The following is a 23,725-nucleotide window of genomic DNA, read 5'->3' as shown; positions in this document are numbered from 1 at the left end:
GGATTTATGGTGCTTTCAAGATAACTAGGAACTCAAGAGAAAGAAAAAAGTTTGAATCATGATGAGGTCAGTGATCTTCAGGTCATAGCTCTAGAAAATGGCCCGAGTTCCAGATTTACAATTCCGAGTTGGATGAAAGTTCAAAGCGTATTTTCCCGGTCGTAGTTCGTTTTTCCAGAGTCCCCAGTTGTCTTGAACTCACTAAAGTCATATTTTGCAGTTCAGAATTGTTGTTTGATGAACCATGCTTCATTGTCAGCAATGGCCAATTGAATGTTTATCATTTTAAACTAGAGACCCTTAATCTTAGATTTGGGACCACACAGCCAAGCCACTAAATAGCAGGCTAATGGTTGCTTTGCAATGCTTGCAGTTAGCCACTGATTCTTTCCAAACCCCTCATTGTTGAATTTGCAATTTCCAACTTGTTTAATGGTCGACGAGCACCAATACATTTTATCTATATTTTCTCTTCATTACTTCTCTTCATATGACAAGGATTAAAAAGGATTTGCCAGGAAATTGTCAACTTGATTCATGATGATGACTGCTGGCTAAGATTTTGAACACTACTGTACATATGTGATATGACGTCATTTTATCTGTGGACAATGACCTTGAGCCGCCTTGGATGGGCACTTCTAATGTAACCCGATGGCAGCACCCAAGAGGCTTGAATTTTCTAGCTCTACCCTTAGACTTGTCGGTGACGTAGTGTCCCCATGAGTGACAGAACACTGAGCCAATCACGGTGCAATGCTCCGTATTTTCTGCTGACTTGCCCCACCACCACATAAAGTGCCGAGCTAGGCTGTGTCGTGTCTTTGGCTATGCCGGATTAATATGATATGACATGCTATTCTATAAAATAATTTCTCTGTAATTAATATTACCTGATTAAGCTAATCAGGTAAATGTAATTAACTAGAAAGTCGGGGCACCACAAAATAATCTTTATAGAGTTGTTATCTTCCGAATAAACTCTTAACTTCTTGCGTCGAGCCATCCCGGATCCGGGCTCGTGACTACAGCCTCAAGCTATTACCATAACGCAACGTTAACTATTCATGAAAATCGCAAATGAAATAAATATGCTAGCTCTCAAGCTTAGCCTTTTGTTAACAACACTGTCATCTTAGATTTTCAAAATATGCTTTTCAACCATAGCAAAATAAGCATTTGTGTAACAGTATTGATAGCTAGTGTAGCATTTTGCGTTAGCATTGAGCGGGAAACATTTTCACAAAAACAAGAAACGCATTCAAATAAAATCATTTACCTTTGAAGAACTTCGGATGTTTTCAATGAGGAGACTCTGTTAGATAGCAAATGTTCAGTTTGTCCAAAAAGATTCTTTGTGTAGGAGAAATCGCTCCGTTTTGTACATCACGTTTGGCTACCAAAACAAAAATGAAAATTGTCATCAAAACGCCGAACTTTTTTCCAAATTAACTCCATAATATCGACTGAAACATGGTAAACGTTGTTTAGAATCAATCCTCAAGGTGTTTTTCACATATCTTCTTTGATGATATATCGTTCGTGGAAGTCTCCTCTCTCCCCTGAATCACATGGATGAATGCATGCAGCTTGGAGATTGTCGAAATTGGTGCGTGAAGGACACCGGGCGGACACCTGGTAAATGTAGTCTCTTATGGCCAATCTTCCAATGATATGCCTACAAATACGTCACAATGCTGCAGACACCTTGGGCAAACGGCAGAAAGCGTAGGCTCGTTCAGGGCACATTCACAGCCATATAAGGAGACAATGTAAAACAGAGCCTCAAATTCTGCTAATTTCCTGTTTGAAGTTTCATCTTGGTTTCGCCTGTAGCATCAGTTCTGTGGCACTCACAGATAATATCTTTGCAGTTTTGGAAACGTCAGTGTTTTCTTTCCAAAGCTGTCAATTATATGCATAGCCGAGCATCTATTTGTGACAAAATATTGCACTTAAAACGGGCACGTTTTTTTTTATCCAATAATGAAATAGCGCCCCCATAGCTCCAAGAAGACCTAGTAATCTTTTACATCAGTAGCAGTCAATATTTAATCGTAAATTTATTCAGTCTCATCTGAAAGTTGTAAATTCTTGGTTATCTACACGAACCCTGGCTAACAAGTTGAATCAGCAATACAAAATGTGGTTTATTTATTTACTAAATAATCACACAGAATTACATCTACACAGAATGGATCATACATTGATTACAAATTGTCATAAAGGAAAATGTCCCTAGCTGACGGAACCGATATGACGGCTGGTTACACAAAGAAAGGGGGTTTGAGTGAAATAGTGGGAAGATTGAGGAACAAAAAGGGTTTTGTCTCTCAGGCCATAGGCAGCTATGCTAAACTGGATACGTTGTAGTATCGTTGTGTGTTAGACTTTCCTAGCCCACGTTTACAGCGGCTGCTGCGAACTCAACAGCTAGGAGGTATCACTTCTGGAATGAATAAGAGTTCAAAGTTCATACCAAGTTGCCATACTTTTAAGCTCGTGCTATATTCTGGCTGGTATAGTCGAAATTCATGCTTTCGGCGTGTCGATCATCACCTTCACATTGAACATGATGCTAATTTTGTTCTGAGCCCTTTTAATGTAGGACCGTCGTCCTCACGGCCTCGGAACAGAACGTTTAATTTTCATCAACGGGTTTATATAGTGGTGTTTCATAGTTTACAACGAAAGTCTGTTCACTTGGGCGGGGCCTGGTAGTGAGCTGAGATTCTCTATGACAAACCGTTCTCTCATTTAAGAAGCTAAAATTACATTTCATCGTTTCACAAATAGTTTCATATTTTAACATTTAAATTGTGCAACAATTCCATGTGAATCTGATAACTAGAATGTGTCGACTTTCCAAGATAGGTTGTCATCCTGTCATTAGTAGTAATGTCTCAGACGACAAATGATCTGGGATCACATTCATTAAGTACCAACGCATATTTTCAACTGGTTGGATTACCGAAATATGATTCAGTTTCCCACCTTTCGATGTTACCAGACTCTCTGTTACAAAGGCTTTACAAGAGTCAACTCTATAAAGTAGAGAGAGAAAAGGGGAAAGGTGTTTATGGAGGTCATAAACATCCCCCAACAGGCCAACAAAACAAATAGACCATGTTTGTATGCAGCTTTATTAACTCAATGATAAATATATTTTTTTTTACATTGTTTGCAAATTGATATGTGACATGTATGAATGCCAAAATAACATGCCCCCCTAATGTGAGGCTCAAAACAGGGTCACCACTGTGTACTGTATAAGCAAATGGGACAGAAACTCTAGGCCTTCTCCTTCAGGGTAAAAAACAAAACTCAAGAAAAATCTCTAACAAACAGCCCATATCATGCTCAGTGTATGTGTGCCTAATAAATATGTCCCAACCTACATACAGCTAGAAGTACATTGTAGTATTCTGAAGGATGCTCAGGCAACGTGGTGTTCAATGTGTATGCTAACCCAGTTTGAATTGCATGAGTTAAAATACACTCTTTGAACTGGGTGTGAGTAACAATGGGTGATGATGAAAGATCATGTAAATTCCAGAAATATGTTGATTTTAAATCAGATTTCTCAGGTGGGCGATAACATTTTCAAAGTCATCAAGTAATAGATTGCATTGAAAGACGAGTTGCCGGGCGATGGTGGAGAAAGAGGGCGCAGCCGAGAATAGATCAGGCATGATCAGTCTGAGTCGGAGCAATGAAAGAATAATTAAGCTTTAGACCAAACACAACGATCTGAATTCAAACAAAGGCATGGCTAGCTGGCTGCCTACGCTGTCTGTTTGTATGAAGTAATAGATACTTGAGGAACACCGCTTTCCTCAAGTTCGTAACATTTCCTCAGCTGGTTCAAATGGCAGAACAGAGGAGAGGATATAAAGAAGGACCATAGAGATGAAATAGTGTTCTATTCTGTGGGGAGGACTGTGTGTATTCAAACCTGAAACTCAAGATGGCTCAGACACCGACATACTGAAAAACAGAGATCGTTGGAATGAGTTGTGGTACACTTACAGTGCCTCTAAGAAAGTCTACACCCCCCTTGGATTTCTTCACAATTTGTGTTAAAGTGCGAGTCTAGAATTGATTTAATTGTTCTTTTTCGTCAACGATCTACACAAAATACTCTGTCAAAGTAAGAACAATGTTTTTTAAAGATGATTGAAAAATAACACTAATGTATCTTGACTAGATAAGTATTCACCCTCTGAGTCAATACATGTTAGAAACACCTTTTCCGAACGATTACAGCTGGTGAGTCTTTTTGGGTATGTCTAGTAAGAGCTTTGCACACCTGTATTCTGCAATATTTGCCCATTCTTTTCAAAATTCTTCAAGCTCTGTCGGTGTTTTGTTTTTGGGATCATGGCTTTTCAGCAATTTTCAAGTCTTGCCATACATTTTCAATAGATTTAAGTTAAGACTGTAACTGGACCACATTCACTGTTGTCTTGGTAAACAACTCGTGTAGATTTGGCTTTTATGTTGTTGTCCCTATGAAAGGTGAATTCCTCTCCCAGTGTCTGGTGGAAAGCAGACTGAAGCAGGTTTTCCTCTAGGATTTTGCTTGTTCTTAGCTCCATCCCGTTTTCTTTTCAGCCTGAAACTCCCCAGTCTTTGCCGATGTCAAGTACACACATACCTTGATGCAACAACCACCATGCTTGAAAATAAGAAGGTAGTTACCCAGTGATGTGTTGTTGGATTTGCCCCAAACATAAGGCTTATGCATTTAGACCAAAAAGTGATTTCCTTTACCGTATATTTCTGCAATATTACTTTAGTGCCTTGTTGCATATGTAAGAATGTGTTGAAGATAAATACACAACGCAGAGACAGAGTACGAGCGGTCAAGAGGACGAGAGTCAATAGAGTACTAAGGATCAATGAAAATGTTTTTTTTTCTGTAATAGGGAATTATTGATTAATGGTTCAGAGACATGAGAGGAATATGCCTTCTGAAATAGGATACTTGTTATTTGGCCATTGGCTGGTTTTATTGCAAGCAATTCTAATTGGTCAACCACAGGCTAGCGCTGGGTAATAAAACTACATGCTGTTCCTTTGTTCTGGGGAGAGAGAACCACTGGAGAGAACATCACTGAGGACAGGGGAGAATGACAATCTACCTCCCCGTATGATTTGTCCTCTGCGAGTAAAGCTATTTTCCTCCCCCTGATTTGCTTTGGGGTTTGTGTTATTGTAACATAAATTGCTAACACATACATATGCATATTTTGAAATATTTTTCCAATATTTTTATTATTTTACTCTGTCATTTAGGTCATTATTGTGGAGTCATTACAATGTTGTTCATCCATCCTCAGTCAATGGCCTCATGGTGACATCCCTAAGCAGTTTCCTTCCTGCAGCTCATTTCAGAAGGATGACTGCATCTTTGATGTCTGTGTATGCTTAAAGATATATTCCATGTCTGATTTGTTATTGTTACAGCCTGCTCCAGCCAAGAATTGATATGTAATGAAGAATGCTTTGTTACCCCTACAATATTGACTCCTGTGGATATTTTTGTTGATCTACTAATCACTGCTCTTCTTTGAGGCTTTCTAAAAGCTCCCTGGTATTTGTAGAGCTTGAAATTCAATACTGACTGAGGGAACTTACAGATATTGTATGTACTGTATGGAGGACAGGTGTAGTCATGAAAAAAAAAAATTCACACAGTTTGAGTCCATATAACTATGTGATTTGTTAAGCCAAATGCAACGTCTACACTAATGTATTGTCTAAACAAAGGGGTGAATACTTATGCAACTATTTTAGTTACTGAATTTGTATTAATTTGTAAAAATGTGTAGAATTTTCTTTGCACTTTGACATTACAACATTTACAGTTAAATCTATTTCAATTCCACTTTGTAATGCAACAAAATGTGAAACATTTCAAAGGGTTGTGGACTTTCTACAGGCACTCTATTTAAATGTGACCGACCGGCCTGATTTGGTCTTATGTAGTGAAATTATGAAATCATGTTATTTTTTACATTGGATAAAAGTAGAGACTCCGAGCTAGAAAATGGTAAATCATACACTACAGTTGAGGAACAATGAGGAGTGTAATTTTGCTTTGGAAGTTGATAAACTTGCAACCCCACTTTTTAGAAAATGGCCCTTGAATATTTTGGTACACCTACTGGAGAGCTCTTTGTCTACACCCATTCAGCATCATTCACACCCTCTACAGCCTTAGCCCCACCCATCACTTTAAGGACTCACATGTGAGGCCATGTGTTAAACAGAGTGAGTATGGTAGTGTACTAAACAACCAAAGATTTCAAGACTAAAGGCTGGTTTATTCTACGTCTATCGACATGTCTGTAGACCGTTGTCACAGTGACATCATGAATATTCTATTGTCGTCCGACAACTTGTCCTTGTCGTTATGAAAAAGTATGAACACAAAAACAGGCTGCATGACATCAGCAGCCTGGTGGTCCAAAATAGTATAACTGGTGTATTTTAACACCAATAAACCCATCCATTTAAAAATGTATTTACTATGTCAATCTAGCAAACCAGGCAACTAAAAGCAACTTTTCTAAACAATGTTTTTGTACGTTTCTAGCTTGTTAGCTAGCTAGCCAGTTCAAATAATGTACATATCATATAGCTGACAACGTCTTAACTTTAGCTAATTTGTATTCATTATTACAGGAAAATAAACTCTCAAGATCATTATTTACAATTAATGGAGAGCTAATTACAGAAAATAATGTGACCAAATAAAAGCAGGGCATTCTACCATATCATTTTTGAACTTGGACACTTTCTTGCCTAACATAATATCCTAAATTGACTTTGGTGCAGGTCATGTTGTTTTTCACATTAGTCTCTAGTAAACACAGACTATATAAAATAAAATCCAATTTTATTTGTCACATGCACAGGGTACAGAAGGTGTAAACGGTACAGTGAAATGGTTACTTGCATAGTGGAGTCTTTAGATTAGACATGTAGCTAGCTAGCTAAACAATGACCCATAATCCCAACTCATAACCTTAATACCGTGCATGAATCTAGTGAGCCAGTCAGCTAACGTTAGCTAGCTAACAGTACGCTATAACTTGCAATGAAAACAACTTTCTGAAAATGTAGCTACCATGGATGAACGCTTCTCCCTCTCTGCCATGGTTGCCCATTGTTTGAAGATGGAATCCGGAGACAGGTGTTCTATACAACAGCCTTCTGCGTGTTCTCTTTTCAACTCCCTCTGCATATTTGCAATCAAAGGCCAGAATTTTCTCCATCTCCTTAGCTATCATACACTGTTTCCACCGGGCATTCCACTTATTTCAAAACTCTGTCATGCTACATGGTAGACCAATCCAAACTCATCTCGGCATGTCCAGCCCATCCATTATCTCAGCCAATCATGGCTAGCAGGATGGTTCTGGTCTTTTTTCCGTGGCTAAACCTACTAGGCTCATAATTTTAACAATTGTATTCATATTTACAGATGGCATACACATTTGTTATTAAGGCACATGAAAGTTCACGTTCCAGGAGGCATTTCTAAATGTTTACATGAAAATGCTTCTCCTTTGAGAAGCAATATATGCCTAGTTTCCTGAAAAGTGTCACAAATTATCATCACAGTCTTTGTGTTTTCTAGTTAAAAAGTAATTTGGAGAAGAGGAACGCTAGGTTGATTTAATGTCTTAATAGATGAACAGATCATATTAAAATTCAACCCTTTTGAGGCATTTGTGTTTTGGAGCTAGTAGAACTATGTTGTACTTCACACTTTTTACACTTGATTGTCAAGGGTTAAAGCACCTGCAATTCGATCACTACCAAGCCACTGACTTGGGAGAACCACCCAGTGAGAGTGGTCCAGTAAGTGCCTCTGTTCAACAGACATTATCACAGCCTATCACCCCATAACAACCTCTGTCTGGGTTTATTTTGGGCTGCTGGGCAGCACGGCATGGTGAGCACTTGTTGCTGTAGAACACATCTGTTTAAAAGGAGCAGATGCACCGTTACACCGACCAGGCACTTCCTGTTGTTCCACTTAGCTCACACTGACTCCAGACCAGGCCTATAGCTACACACATGCACAATACACATGCCACACACACAGAGATAACTGCTTTGTCCTAACCTGACGTTATTGGACAAGCAAAGAAACGCAGGCACACACATACACAGAGGGTAAAAAGAAGCTTCGGCAGACCGAGATACATGGATGGTCGTGACCTGACGTACTGTATTGGGACTGGTAAAAACATGACGTAGTGCAACAGTCTCAGTGCTTAGGTAGCCCCATCTCGCACAACCAGCCCAGCCTATCGTTTCCTCCAGACAAGCCTGGTTTATCTCCTCTCACAGGGCAGCTTATGGACGACCGGTGGGAAGGGATGGGAGGAAGAGGAAAGACCTGGTTGTGTGAGTGTGTCCATATGGCATGTGTTTATGTATGTCAGTGCTGTGGATTGGACAACAGAGACAATTCAGAGGGGTGTGTGTGCTCGCATGTGTCTGTGTGCATATATGTATGTGTGCTCGCTCGCACCTGTGTGTGTGTGTGTGTGTGTGTGGTGCACAGTTGATTTACAGTGCAACTGGCAGCTGTTGTGAGTAACTGTCCCTGGTGCAGCAGGCCAAGCTGAACCCATTTGTAAGCCACTGTTTTTGATGAATAGTTCTGTTCCCAGTGTTTAATTTATTTCATATATCAGGCGTTACCTATACTTTTGATCTAATGGAAAATACAACGCCAATTTAACCTATTATTTTTCTTGGTTGCATTCCATAAATCATTAGACTTTTCCAGTTGCAGAGGGTGATTAGACATAATTTCAGTGCTAGCCTGTTTGTGATATGGCGAACTATAGGCTGTTCTGTTTATGTATCTACCACAGTGTAACTTTGTCCAAAACACATTTTCTGGCATTCAACGGTCCATATTAAATATGTCATTAAACTCACTGTACCACTGAAAGGAGGAAATTAAGGACACGCATACAATGGACTCCTCTGTGCTTTTCCTCTAAACACATTACCATGTACTAATGCAGCAATGGAAGTTAGGAACACTCATGAATGTTAGCTAAAATGAGATAAACACAGGAATGTTTTCATACCGAAACCAGTTTTGCTTTCAATGACCTTTTAACCTTGAGATTACCAATGTTTTAGCTTTTACTCATGCACATACCCTTCTCAACCATTTTGAAAACTGTATCTCCGATCTGCATGCTCATCACAGATCCCACACAGCACTCTCCAATGTGATGTGTTTATGTGCAATCCCCTCGTGGGAAGTTTGATTTAAAATTCCTCTCATCCCATTGTCTTTGATCCATACTGACGCATACGGCCCAGTGCTCTGAGATGTCCATATTTAGCCTGCTCTCTAACATGCGTCAACATTCTCTCTTAACCTGATGTTTCTAGGGTGGAGGCCAGCCTCCCACCTACCAATCTGTCATCCTCTTTCTCTCTTCCCATTGTAGGAAGGGCTTATAACCAGTGTGGCTATTGCAAGAAATCTCCACAGGCTCTCCTGAGACTGTGTGTGTGTGTGTAACACTGCATTCTTATTTGAACGGCCCACAAGGTCTGAGACAGACAGGGACCGCAGCAGTGACACAGTCACGTAACGATGTTGACAAGGAGAGTTCTACACACACACACACACACACACACACTGTGGCGGCAGGTAACCTGGCGGTTAGAGCATTTTGCCAGTAACTGAAAGGTAGCTAGTTTGAATCCCAGAGGCAAAAAAAAGTGAAAAATCTCTCTGTGCCCTTGAACAAGGTCCTTAACCACCAGTCACCGTTGATAATGGCACCAAATTAAATTCCTCCAAATTACACACACCCCTCCACTTGGTGGAATTTAATTAGTGTGAATGGGAACATAGTAATATTGCATGTCCCTGGCAGTGGAAACTTGTTTGTGTTCCAGACAGACATTACACATGGTGACACCTCCCATTAATGAAAAGTAATGGCTGTTTACATTCGCTTCATATAGAATCCACTGGTATTGATCTCAACATGTGGGTCATTCCACTAATTTGGTGCCTTTTGAGTTGTGTAAAACATGTTTTTAACATTTTGTCTCTGAGCAAGAACAATTTCATAAAGACATGCATTCAGATCTCGAGGTTAAATACAGAAATTACTATAGTAAGAGCCTATTAAGTACCAAATAAAGTCACAGGGTTGACAATTTCATCTGAAATCAGCCATAAATCCCCTTGTGACGGGAATGGAAGCTTGTTGTGTGCAAGAGGGAATGGCAGGAAATGGCAAAAAAATATTTCTAGTCTGCATCTATGGCTATTCCAGGAAGCCTGGGGAGGTTCCATGGCAGAAACCTGCTAAAGAGAGGTCAGAACCCATTGTAAATCAGTGATGCCTCATAACACATCAAACCAATCAAATGCCTTGCTTGGGCGGTGCTCCAATGAAGCTCACCAGATTAGTGCCGTTGGAGCAACAGTGTGCGAGGACAAAAACAAATTAAAACAACCACTGGTGACAAAACATTTTAGAAAATTTGTGGCACACTGGTTTTCACAGTATTTATCTTATTTTGAGATGAGCTAAAGCTGCAGCAAGATGGGAGAAATGGCCTACAATGCTGACCATATCAATTTTTTAATATTGATGTTTCTGAACTGTATTTGGCCTTGAAGGCTAGCGTGAGGGACACGAAGTAGCTTGCCACAATGAGGTTTGTTTTGAGAAAAGTCAACTAACCTTGAAAGCTACGTAGGTATAACTAACTAGCTAGCTAGCTACTATCTAATTCACTTTCTCTCTCTCTCTCTCTGCGCTTTTAACGGACCTCTGAGACGATCACAGTGCAGGTGCATTTATACGGAGACTTGATTACACACAGGTGGATTGTATTTATCATCATTAGTCATTTAGGTCAACATTGGATCATTCAGAGATCCTCACTGAACTTCTGGAGAGAGTTTGCTGCACTGAAAGTAAAGGGTCTGAATAATTTTGCACGCCCAATTTTTCAGTTTTTGATTTGTTAAAAAAGTTTGAAATATCCAATAAATGTCGTTCCACTTCATGATTGTGTCCCACTTGTTGTTGATTCTTCACAAAAAAATACAGTTTTATATCTTTATGTTTGAAGCCTGAAATGTGGCAAAAGGTCGCAAAGTTCAAGGGGGCCGAATACTTTCGCAAGGCACTGTATATATAGTTGATGTCAGAAGTTTACACTTATGTGGGAGTAATTTTTCCAACAATTGTTGACAGGCAGATTATTTCACTTATCATTCACTGTATCACAATTCCAGTGGGTCAGAAGTTTACATACAGTAAGTTGACTTGGAAAATTCCAGAAAATTGTCATGGCTTTAGAAGCTTCTGATAGGCAAATTGACATCATTTGAGTCATTTGGGTGTGTACCTGTGGATGTATTTCAAGGCCTACCTTCAAACTCTTTGCCTCTTTGCTTGACATTATGGGATAATCAAAAGAAATCAGCCAAGACTTCAGAAAATAAATTGTAGACCTCCACAATTCTGGTTCATCCTTGGGAGAAATTTCCAAACGCCTGAAGGTACCACGTTCATCTGTACAAACAATAGTACGCAAGTATAAACACCATGGGACCACGCAGCCTGTCTCCTAGAGATGAACGTACTTTGGTGCGAAAAGTGCAAATCAATCCCCCCCAAAAATTCACCCAATTCATTGTGGGAGGCTTGTGGAAGGCTACCCAAAACGTTTAACCCAAGTTAAACAATTTAAAGGCAATGCTACCAAAATACTAATTGAGTGTGTTAACTTCTGACCCACTGATGAAAGAAATAAAAGCTGAAATAAATCTTATATCTGACAACAAGCTCCTCCTAACTGAAACTTGGCAACACACTGGTGATTTATTTTCTCTTAACCAAGCTACTCCCGCTGGTTATGGCTACCTGTGTCACCTCCGCTCCACTGGTGGTGGTGGCCTCGCTGTACTGTACAACTCTAAAATTGAAATAACCTACCGTCTATAAATGACTGAACTGTCTCTCCCTACTGTCTGTAAATGACTGAACTGTCTCACCCTACTGTCTGTAAGGGAACACCCCTCTGAAATGGACAAAAATGAATGGGAAGTCATTGGCACCGTACGAAACATACACGGTGTCCAATACCACTCAATTCGGCGTTGTTTCATTCAAAGTTTATTGCAAATGCCATATGGCAAATGCCAAGTGTAACACTCCAAGAATCCAACAGATGGCGAGTGCGTTCCACCGTGATTTTTCATATTGCAAATGTAACACAAGTCAAGACCCAAGATTTTTTTAAAGAAATCGAAAGAATTTCAAAAAACGGTCCAGAAAGCACTTTAAGGGGGTGATAAGTTTTTGAAAAACATCATTTGGTGATGTTTTTCACTGTTGAATCATATTGCAAATGCACTGTGAGTTTGCAACATGTTTTAATGGGCATTTATCATCAAGAATTTGTCATGCTCAAAAATACTGCAGAAATGTGATGGCCGGGCAGTGTTTCTGGTTCCTCTCCATCGCTCATTGGTGTTGATTTCAGAATGTCATTTTGGTGATGGTACTGTTTAAACATAAGTCACCGTCCATTACACAGGAAGCTGAAAGTGAACACATATCCTCCTTGGGGTAGGCACTTATAGAATATCGAGTTTTAAGTCTTTATGTTAAGAACTGACTTATTTGCAGAGGGTTGAATGAGTGTGTGTTATTTCAGAATCACAGAAATCTCGCATTGCTCGGAAACACAATTCAAAAAGATTTGTCTGAACACGCTGCAACTGGATCTGTAACTTTAAAAAATTGACATTGTACGATTTCTCTTAAATTACGATAGATAAATGGCTGGTTCTTTTTTATTGACACCGTAGGTTCATTTACTTGGACGTGAAGCGGAACATTTTTCTATTTTCATTTTTTACCTTTAATCCCAGAAAAATGGCCATAACTCAAAAACCGTTGAGGCCTAGACGCCATCTTGTTCGGGGCCAACTGCCCATTATGCCAAACCTATGCTCACCAAGTTTCGTCTTTGAAATCTTTTCCGTTTAGGAGAGAAGGCCACGTCGTGATTGGTGATGTTTTGTACGTTTGCAATATGATTCCATTTGCCCTCTTGTGGGATTTACCGGGAGAGCGGAAAAATGACCAAAATTGGAAAAATTTATAAAACAGAAACTGAATGTCCGAGAGTTCGTTTGATGACTTCCTGGAAGACCCGGCCCTGCTGCATGGCCCGACGCCGTCCGCGAACTTTAGAAACGTTGTCGGACGTCTAGGAAGGGACCGTACATTTGCAATGTGGACTTTCTCACTAACCATATGGCGAATGTCAAAATGTTTCCTTAAGGTATGTAAAGGACTGAACTGTCTCGCCCTACTGTCTGTAAAGGACTGAACTGTCTCGCCCTACTGTCTCTTAAGCACTGAACTGTCTCGCCCTACTGTCTGTGAAGGACTGAACTGTCTCGCCCTACTGTCTGTGAAGGACTGAACTGTCTCGCCCTACTGTCTGTGAAGGACTGAACTGTCTTGCCCTACTGTCTCTCATTTGAATACATTGCTTACAACCCCCCCACTTAATGTTGCTTAGTGATATGAATATTCATGTGGACTCATCAAACTAAGAACTTGTCCCCGTTTTTATTGCTGTTCTGGACTGTTTCAATATTACCCAAGATGTAAATTTTCCAACTCACATCAATGGACACATACTTGACCTCGTCTGCTCTGTTGGCCTCAACCTAACTCATATTTCGCCCTCCCTGTTCCCACTGTCTGACCACACGATCCTTAATTTCTCACTTACCTCATACTCACAACACTGAACATCAAAGTTGTTGACCCCCTCCAACTCTGATGCCATCTACCCTGCCCTGCCCCTTGACCACGCCCCCAACTCACCTAATGAACTAGCTGCCCAATTCAATACTACTCTATCTGACTCCCTCAACTCTCTGGCCCCCCTCTAAACTAAACCGGTCTCCTCTTCCCCTTGGTTTACCCCTGAGGTTCATGCCCTGTCAAGCAAGCTGGCTGCTGTCTGGAGTGCCTGAGCAGGAAGTCTGGCCTCACTGTCCACGCTGAAGCCTACAAACTACACCTCTCCACCTACAGAGATGCCCTCCGTGATGCCAGGGCCACCTACTTCTCAAACTACTTCAGCCCTGTGATGACACCTTCTCTACTCCCTCCACTGAACTCTGCAACTCCTTCTTTCAGGTTTTCAAGGACAAGATCACCAAAATCAACTCATTACTGACTGATCAATCTCCCTCAGCCACCCCTCTCCCTGTCAACCTCCCAACAGTCACACCTGAAACCTGGCTCTCCAAATTGGCCCTATTTGACTCCTTATATCTAAAAACTTGTCAAAACCCATGTATTCCAAGTGTACAACTTGCTCCATGGATCATCTCCCCACTGTTCTCATCAAATCCTGCCTTCCTGTTGTCTGTCCATATATCACACACATTGTCAATCTCTCCCTCGCTAACAGAACTGTCCCATACAACTACAAAACATCTGCAGTCACCCCAATCTTAAAAAAGACAGGACTGGACACTACCCTCCTCAAATGCTTCCACCCCATTTCCAACCTCTCCTTTCTTGCCAAGACTCCAGAACCTACAGTTGCCTCCCAATTACAAACCCACCTGCCAATCAACAACCTGTTTGAGTCTCTCTAGTCTGGTTTCTGCCCCTCCACAGTATTGAAACTGCACTCCTCAAAGTTATCAATGACCTCATCTCTGCTGATGCTGGTGCCCTCAACATCCTGATTCTCCTTGACTGGAGTGCCGCCTGGCTACAATCATGCCTTACAAACCGGACCCACATCTCCCTCAATGGCCACACCTCAGACTCAGCTGCAGTTATACAGGGTGTTCCCAAGGGCTCTGTGCTGGGTTCCTTACTCATCTACATCCTCCCTCTTGGTCAGATCCACCGTCACGTCAACCTTGACTTCCACGCCGATGACACCCAGATCTACCTCGGCACCAAATCCCTCCTCAACCCACCTCTGACGAACATTGAATCCTGCCTCTCTACAATAAAAACAAAACTTCCTTAGGCTCAACAGTGATAAAACAGAACTTCTCCACCCTCACCAAAGCTGGCAACCTCACCCTCACCATTGACGACACCACTGTCTCTCTCTCCCTCCATGCACAAAACCTTGGCGTCATCCTGGACTCCACCCTTTCATTTGAATACCACATAAGACAGACTGTTTAAACCTCATTCTTCCACCTCTGAAACATTGCCACGGTCAGGTCGTTCTTCTCCCGTCCTGCCACTGAAACCCTCATACATGCATTCATCTCCTCCCTTCTTAACTACTGCATCTCACTACCCTCCGGCATCAAATCAAGCTCCCTCCATAAGCTCTAAATGGTTCAAAAACTCTGCAGCCCATCTCCTCACCAACACTAAGTCCTGACAGCACTTTGGCGACAGGGGCTTCTCCAGGGTTGCTCCAGCCTCCAGCCATCTGTGACTCGGAGTCCATCCCTATCTTTCAGGCCCTCCTAAAGACCCACCTCTTTGGCAAGGCCTACCCCCCAGCACATATACAAGCAAAGAAATACACTACTAAGACACTCCTCTCTTCACCATTCTGAGCAGTACCTAAGCCTTACCCTACCACTTACCCAAACCTGCTTCATATCCAGATCCCAACCCTCCTCATACACTGATCCATTTATTAATGTTTAGTCTGATGTTTTGATTTGACTCCTGTTTTGTTGTTGTTTTTCGTTTCTATAATTGTAAAGCGACTTTGGGTCCTTAACGTGCTATATACGTTCCATGTATTACTAGCAGTATTCAACGGAAAATCGTTTGCATGGATAGTTCAACAACATCTGTGTGAGAATTTTGGCACACATACTTAGGCGTACATCTGGCACTTGCCATTTCACATACAAAATGTTGCACACTATCATAGAAATCTCTTAGCTAACGTAAACAAACAACAATAGCCTCTTTGGAGTTTCTGTATTGTCCGGCCGAATACAGAGTTCACCATTTCCAACCCTTAATCTTTCCATTCCAGAACACAGTGTCCAGACCAGCAGCAGGAAAGAACATTGTGCAGCCCAATAAAAGAGGAGAAAAACAACACCTCTCCATGTTCTAATACTAAAGGGCAACTAACTGCAGCCTTGTCATCTGCTAGATGAGTCTATATCCCAATAAATCACCAGGGTGTAACCGGTACTCTGGCTGCCACTGCACCACGTTTGAAGTGGCTCCTGGCTTGTAGTGGGTCCCGGCTGCAGCTGCCAGTCCTCCAGGGCTCAATCAGTCCCAGTCCCTTATGGTTATGTCCAGAGGTGGAAAAAGTACCCAATTGTCATACTTGAGTAAAAGTCTAAAAGTATTTGGTTTTAAATATACTTAAGTCTCAAAAGTAAACCAGACCTCGTAATTGTCTTGTTTTTGTTTTGTTTACAGATAGCCAGGGGTACTCCAGATAGCCAGGGGTACACTCCAACACTTAGACATCATTTACAAACAAAGCATGTGTTTAGTCTGTCAGATCAGAGGCAGTGGGGATGACCAGGGATGTTCTCTTGATAAGTGTGGGAATTAGACCATTTTCCTATTCCGCTAAGCATCCAAAATGTAACAAATACTTTTGGGTGACAGGGAAAATGTATGGAGTAAAAAGTACATACTTTTCTTTAGGAATGTGGTGAAGTAAAAGTTGTAAAAAATATAATTAGTAAAGTAAATTACAGATACCCAAAAAAAATACTTAAGTAGTACTTTCAAATATTTTTACTTAAGTACTTTACACCACTGGTTATGAAAAAGGGGCAACACCAACAGGCACATCACCCGCCCAGTTCTCTTCCTTCTACCCATCTCCCAGCTGCGCACACACACACACACACAGACACTTGCCTGTGTACAAGGGGCACATGGATGAAAGGACTTCTGTCTGTTTACAGTGTGCTCTGGCCACAATGCGTGCAGCGGCCTGATACCGCTCTGGGGACACAACACATGCATTCTGCTGGCAAAGTGTTCCCTCCGTTCTCTCCCTCAGCCTGTGAGACACACTTTCCTCTGTTTGTTTTGGTTCTCATTTGGTGCGGCATTGGCACAACCCTCTCATGCGGAGGAAAGCATGGCTGTTGGATCGATGGAGAGCCACCTGCTTTGCGGAGATGGTTTCAAACAAAGCACATGTATTGTGAGTTGAAATGCTACGGTGTTGAGTCAATTATCTATGTGGCCGTGCCATGTCCTGACATCCAGTGTCCACCCATAAGTTATGAAATAAGTACTAAATGTACTAAAATAATGACCGTAATAATATGGGGGAAGTCACAAGTCTCATGTTTATGCCTATATTACTGTATACACATTTCAGCGGTCAATAGACTCCTTTAATCATTGTGCTCTAACATCAAAACTGTAATGGTTTCACCCCCTCACCATCATCTTCATTAGGCCTAGCTACTCAAATAAGATGTACAATACTGCTCTCTAGTGGCAAGAATGAAGTCAATCATGTTAAATGGATTTACAGTGAATTTCCCATTTACTTGCATTGACTCAGTCCAGAATCCCTGCTTAAACTGTCCGTGTTGTTCTTCACTCTGATTGGTGTACCTCTCCTGTGTCATCAAGGTGATGGACAGTTCCATGCCTCTGATTGGTGAGCACGTGGAAGAGGACAGGCAGCTGATCACTGATCTAGTGATCAATAAGATGTGTAGCGTGCTGCTCGGTATCAACACACCACAGCCCAGTGCTGTGAAGGTAAATCTCTTTCACCTCTTCTCCAGAGTGTAACACTATGGATTTGTATTTGAATTGATTATGTAGATTCGATCTCAGAAGTAATGAACAATTGCTTCAAATAAGCCCTTGTGTAGGGAGTATATCAAACCAACCATGCATCATGCACTATTACTGTCCATTTTCAATGCTTTTCATTTCACAGCCACAGACGACCCAGCCAAGAAGGGCCCAAGGTAAAGAGACCTCCATCGACATCTTATCACCAGTTTGATTACTACAACAATTGATTGCTGTTGTGGTGAATATGAATATTATGATAAGTGTTGAGAAATACACATAGTAGTGCCTTGAGTGTCTCAGACGAAACATGAGTGTGTGTTCGCACTGCAGGTGGGCATCGCTCTGGCTCTGGTTCTCCCTCCCAGTCAGCTCAGGGTTCTCCTCAGCGAGCCCGCTCAGCTAACACCTCTCCCAGCCAGGCCTTCCAGCCAGGACCCATCCCACCTCCCGCCGCCACCGGCCCTGGCTCCCAGAAACAACCTCCTCAACTGAAGTAAGTGATCAAATGCCTCAAATCTCATTTCCATGATCAAGGCTGATGTTTACACGGGTGTGTAATACTAATACTAACTCAACAGAAGAGTATAATTAAGGCATAAGGGGGTGTGTTATATGGCCAATATACCATGACTGCCTGTTCTTACGCACGACTCAACGCGGAGTGCCTGGATACAGCCCTTAGCCGTGGTATGTTGGCCATATACCATCAACCCCCAAAGTGCCTTTTTACTATTATAAACTGGTTACCAACATAATTACAACAGTAAAAATTCATATTTTGTCATACTCATGGTATACAATGCGATGTACCACATCTTTCAGCCAATCAGCATTCAGGGCTCGAACCACCCAGTTTATAACGTCTTATATTGGCCATATACCACACCTCCTCGGGCCTTATTGCTTAGGATCTCTAGTGAAAGTTCTGTGAAAACCTTAAACTGTCTGATCATTAAAACCTTCTCGGTGAGTACTAGGAATGTATCTACTTGCAGAGCAGATCTGTGCAGATGCCACAAACGGCTGCTAGATGGAGACATTGTATAAAGATTTTACCGTACATGCTCCTGTAGCTCGACTCTTCTTGTTTACTAAAATACTCTACTATAATCTCTGACATGCCAACTTTTGTTCCTGTTTAATGGCTGTTAATAATGGCCTGCATTTACAGGATGCTCAGCTCCAGTCACCTCTTCAGAAAATAATATGTGATAAAAGTGAAACTACCTCTAGTTTTGATTCTCTCGTAACTCCTCCCTAGTTCAACATGGATTGGCTGTACATGGCAAAGGGGTTGTCGGTTGGGCAATTTGCAACTAGATTTCTCCACAACCATTCCTCAGTTTGCCTCCTGGCTCGGATACACATCTAAAGTTTGACTGTATTTCTGTCCATGTCGTTGGCTTTGCTATAATAAACATTAACATGTGTCTTCTAAGACATTAAGCTCCTTTGTAAAAATGTTGTTGGCCTTAGAGAGCAAAGTGCACTAGTTTATTCCCTATTGTGTGTGTCGTTGGCCAGCCTCTGTTGATCAAACTGTGCAGTGGCGAAGTTGGCAGAATACGATGCCCTCGCCCCTCTTCACACATGTGCATGCATGAATGCACGCAGATACATCCACCTTCTCCATGTTGCATGTCCCTCAGGCCTCAGCCTCACTCTCACTTTCGCTCCTTGCAGCAAATCCCAGTCGCTCACCAACACCTTCACTGAGACCCTGAAAGGGAACGCCACGGACGATGAGGCCAAGGCAGAGACCATCCGCAGCCTGCGCCAGTCCTTCGCCAGCCTCTTCTCCGACTAACTTCAACAGACTCCCCATATCCATCCGCCTACTGTCAGCCATTGGCCTCCAGAAGAGCTCCAAGATACCATTATTTTACAGGGCGCGCGCTCAGTCAACCCACAGAGCGGGATCTTCCTGTCCACCACTTCCTACTTCCTGTTCTTACCCATAAATGGCAGGTTCAGAGCGTCCACCTCTCAGAATCATCCGTCAATTTTTTTTTATTTTTTAAATACTACATTAGGCTATAGTTAATCTAGTAGTGCTTTGTTGGTGTAGTTGAGATGTATGTTTGCATTCAATTTGTTCATCTGATTCATTCTTTTGGTCATATTTGTGTTTTATCAACTTCAAGGATGTTGATATACTTTGGGAGATAAAGGCAATATTACAGTATTTATAAATGACCAATAATAGTGTATGAGCTAGGTTTACCAGCAATGCTTAGCATTTTGCCAGTCTCATTTCATAGAAATACGATTGCCATGTCTTGTAGACCCATACATATTGATTGGCTGATATTACAATATAATGATTTGTGATTTTGCTTTGGCCTTTGAGTAACAAAGTATTTTTGATTTAAAATTCCTTGCATTAGGTCAAGATAGTTTAGGCTATATACTGTACCTGTCAATTTGCAATTATACGAGGCGGAAATATTATCTTAAGTCTTCCATCACAGACAATTCTTCCCTAAGTTCTAAGCATTTATGAACTATCTAGTGTAAATAGCGCTATGAATATTTGATTTATTATTATTATTGGGCATTTGATTCACTACTATTCCCTTGCTGTGTATTGAAAGGTGGGAATTATGTACATAACACAGAGAAGAAGAGCTGACGTCTTTGCTTCAATGGTTATAAGATCAGTTACCTTTTAATTCTGTACATTCCGTAAGGTTGCAAATACTCCTGGGAGAATTACATGTATTTCTGATCCTTGGGTTTTGAAGCGTTGTCGACCTAAGAATAGACATGATTTGCAATGTGTTGGTATGTCTATAGCTTATATCCACTTCAGGAAATGACAGTCGTCTTGTAATACTCAGAATATGTGCATATGTGGTAGCTATCTACGCTAACGATACTATCTGATAGCTGAGTGTCCATATTATCCCACCCCCCCATCTCATTATAATAGAGAAGGACAGACCAATCACATGACTGGATTGTTTGTTCTTTTGACTTAAGTGCAAACATTTTAAGTCTCTGCGCCCAAATGGATTTTCTTTTTAGGGTAACATTTTTGACTGGTATGAAAAATGCCAATTCTATTTCATGGATTGAATATTATTGTCCCCATACTTTCTTTAGTAATTGCACTTCAAGTCGCACGATCAGCAATATGGGTGAAATGAAACTCTCTCCATCTTGATTTAAATGCATTTTTAAACAGTTAAGATTGTCTTTTCACTTTCAAACTATTTATTGTCCTAAACATATATGCCAATCATAGTAAGGTATTATTATCAAAATGGACCAAATGATATGTTTTGTATTGTAAAACCTGTGTGTTTTATTTATTTTGTCTGTTGAATGTGAAATGCTTCTACAATTCAAAGTACCGACTACTATGAAAAGCCATAACAAAACAATGATTTACTGAAAATCTGTTTTTTTTGTTTACTCGTTATCACTGTGAGTGTTAGTTACGCTTCTAACGATTCAATCATTTTGCTTCTACGAGTGTTGATTTATCGTGTACATAGGTATAATGCTGTAAGCTTGTGAATGCCACACATCCATAGTGATTTATTTAGTCATTTGTTAATTGACCATTTCAGTAAGCAAATAATGTTAATTAGGCACTGAAGAAATTCTGAATTGAGTGGTGAGGTCATCTAGTAACTACCTCAATTCCAGCAAGCTGTGCTGCTAATAGTAGTTACCACTAATGCTCTGAAGTGGGTGGAATTAAGACAACAAAAAAAACGAATGGCTTTCACTTGACCTAATCTGTATGTCTGCATGTAATCCTACAATTTTAATCCTAATGTTCATACAGTAAATTTGATGTACTGTCACTCAAGTAGTTATTTCCTGTGAGTAAAAGGCAATAGACCCATAAATGAGTCTATCTACGGTCAATAACTAAATGAATATGACATGGTTTTCATATCATGATTTACATTTACATGTCATTGCAATGGAGAACTAATGGCAATATCCCTTAAAAAATGTATGCTTATTAAAGGGTGCCCTATGCCATTCAACAGATGCTCAGAAGTCATCTACACCAGCGTTGAATAGCCGTCCTCATCTCTTATTTTCTAATCTAACAGAACCTACTGTCATATATCCTCTTATGATGAGCATCTGCTGGAAGGCATTGTGTGCCCCCCTGTGTGTTACTGATATACGTGTGGCATGAAAACTGACCCCTGGTGTGCCTCTGGTGTAACAATATTGTCATGTAAATAGTTGCTGTTGTCTGGCTGCTTATACTGTATGAAGTGTGTGATGCATAATGTGTGGTAGTGTTATAGATGCAAGTTATTTTAACATCGTTTTGTTATTTTGTTCAGTTTTTATTAAAAGTGACATATTTTATTACAGTTAGTGGTAAGTCTTTTTATTTTTCGTATTGACAAAGCATTGTTATACAACCATGTAATATCCCATTCTCCATCTCAGGTACTGTAGAATGCATAGCATCATGTCCCCGTTGTCTTTGTCATAAGGAATACCCAGACATGGGATCTTTAGGGCGTGAAACTCATAGAACACCGAGGATTTACAAGGTGAGTACCCACAAATCAATTTACGGCAACATTGGAATTATCAGCACTTTCCATTTTCTCTGACTGTCTGTCACTTTGCATTTAAAGCATACAACTTTATTAACTACCACCAACCCACTTTCTGAAGTCCCAGATTTCAGTGTGAGTGTCTGATCACAGACAAGTCTTCTCCATTTAAGGCTGTTAGTGAGTCCTCTGACTTCTCTTGAAAGCACACAACTGTCAGGATATTTATTGATAATCCCCAAATTCCTTTGACTCAGATTTGTCATTTATTTGAGTTGGCGTGAGGTCTGGGTCTAGGAGTTGGGCAGGGGTAGGAAACTGTTCCTGAGTGCCCGGAGGTACTGCAGGATTTAATCCCAAATAGGCACGAAATTTAGCTACTTATTGATCCTGTGGTTCTAACAAAGAATTTAGCTTTAAGATGCTTTTGGGAAACCGGGCCCAGTTCAGTGTTTGCCTAAATTAAAACCGGCCTAGGTTTCCAGGTCGGATAAATAAATACAAAATATAGTGCCTGTGGCACTCCAGGACCAGTGTTGCCTATCCCTGGAGTAGGAGATTGGCAACGGCCTGGGCCCATTCCAGAACAAATAGTTTTCTGAATTACTTACTTTGCTATGATCTGGACTGTTAAGAAGTGAGTAAGTGAGTGTTTAAATTTAGTCTCAGGTGAGTATTCCTTTGACCTCTTGGTTAATTTAAGATGAGGATTAAAATCAGGCTTAAAAACTTGCATACCTGTACATATCAGCTGAGTAACATTACACATAGGGCCTGTCTCTGTAAGGAGTTTTCTTTTTAGTCAAAGCATTCGTTTCAGTTAACTCCATAAAATGAAAATGACCTCTTGCCCCTCAGGTGCAGGTGACTAGTGTGAGGTGTCATATAGGAATATAGGTGCTGAAAGAACCCATACCATGGTTTCACCCTCATAGTTGTGGAATGTGTAGAAATTATAACTGTATCCTCACTGTCCAATTCTGAGTTTTAGGGTGCCAGGGTGTAGACAAAGGGACTGCCTGTGCATGTCACGCATAAGTACATCGTCATTAAAGGTGATGACATAAGGCCACAGAGTTATTTGACTGGCCTCTTGCAAGTGATATTTAAAGGTGTATATAGTGTTCTTCATAAAATACCTCTGATGGAATGTTGATTTTTGCATTCACCTGTAATGAAAAAATATTGTAGAATTCAGACGAGGCATATTCTGTATTTCCAGATTTGTTACATAATACTTGTAATTATTTATTCACCTGCGACATTAAACTAACATTTCAGTTTCACCCATGTGTAAAAGCAGTGGTGAAAAAAGTACTCAATTGTCATACTTGAGTAACAGTAAAG

At 40.8% G+C, this 23,725-nt stretch overlaps 1 protein-coding gene across 1 annotated transcript in view; it reads left to right on the top strand.

Annotated features, from left to right (window-relative positions):
• The window catches only part of LOC115133203 (synapsin-3-like), a 114,354-nt gene extending 92,164 nt beyond the window's left edge, over nt 1-22,190 (top strand). Inside the window, exons 11-14 of the mRNA XM_029666195.2 lie at nt 17,667-17,798; nt 17,983-18,013; nt 18,171-18,333; nt 19,524-22,190. Of these exons, the coding sequence (XP_029522055.2) occupies nt 17,667-17,798; nt 17,983-18,013; nt 18,171-18,333; nt 19,524-19,647 (450 nt within the window). The 3' untranslated portion in view covers nt 19,648-22,190. The remainder of the gene's footprint in view (nt 1-17,666; nt 17,799-17,982; nt 18,014-18,170; nt 18,334-19,523) is intronic.
• Nucleotides 22,191-23,725: the final 1,535 nt, after the last annotated feature.

This window comes from Oncorhynchus nerka, linkage group LG8 (genome assembly GCF_034236695.1).
Source record: "Oncorhynchus nerka isolate Pitt River linkage group LG8, Oner_Uvic_2.0, whole genome shotgun sequence".
Taxonomy (NCBI): domain Eukaryota; kingdom Metazoa; phylum Chordata; class Actinopteri; order Salmoniformes; family Salmonidae; genus Oncorhynchus; species Oncorhynchus nerka.
This window is presented reverse-complemented; position numbering and strand designations above follow the sequence as displayed.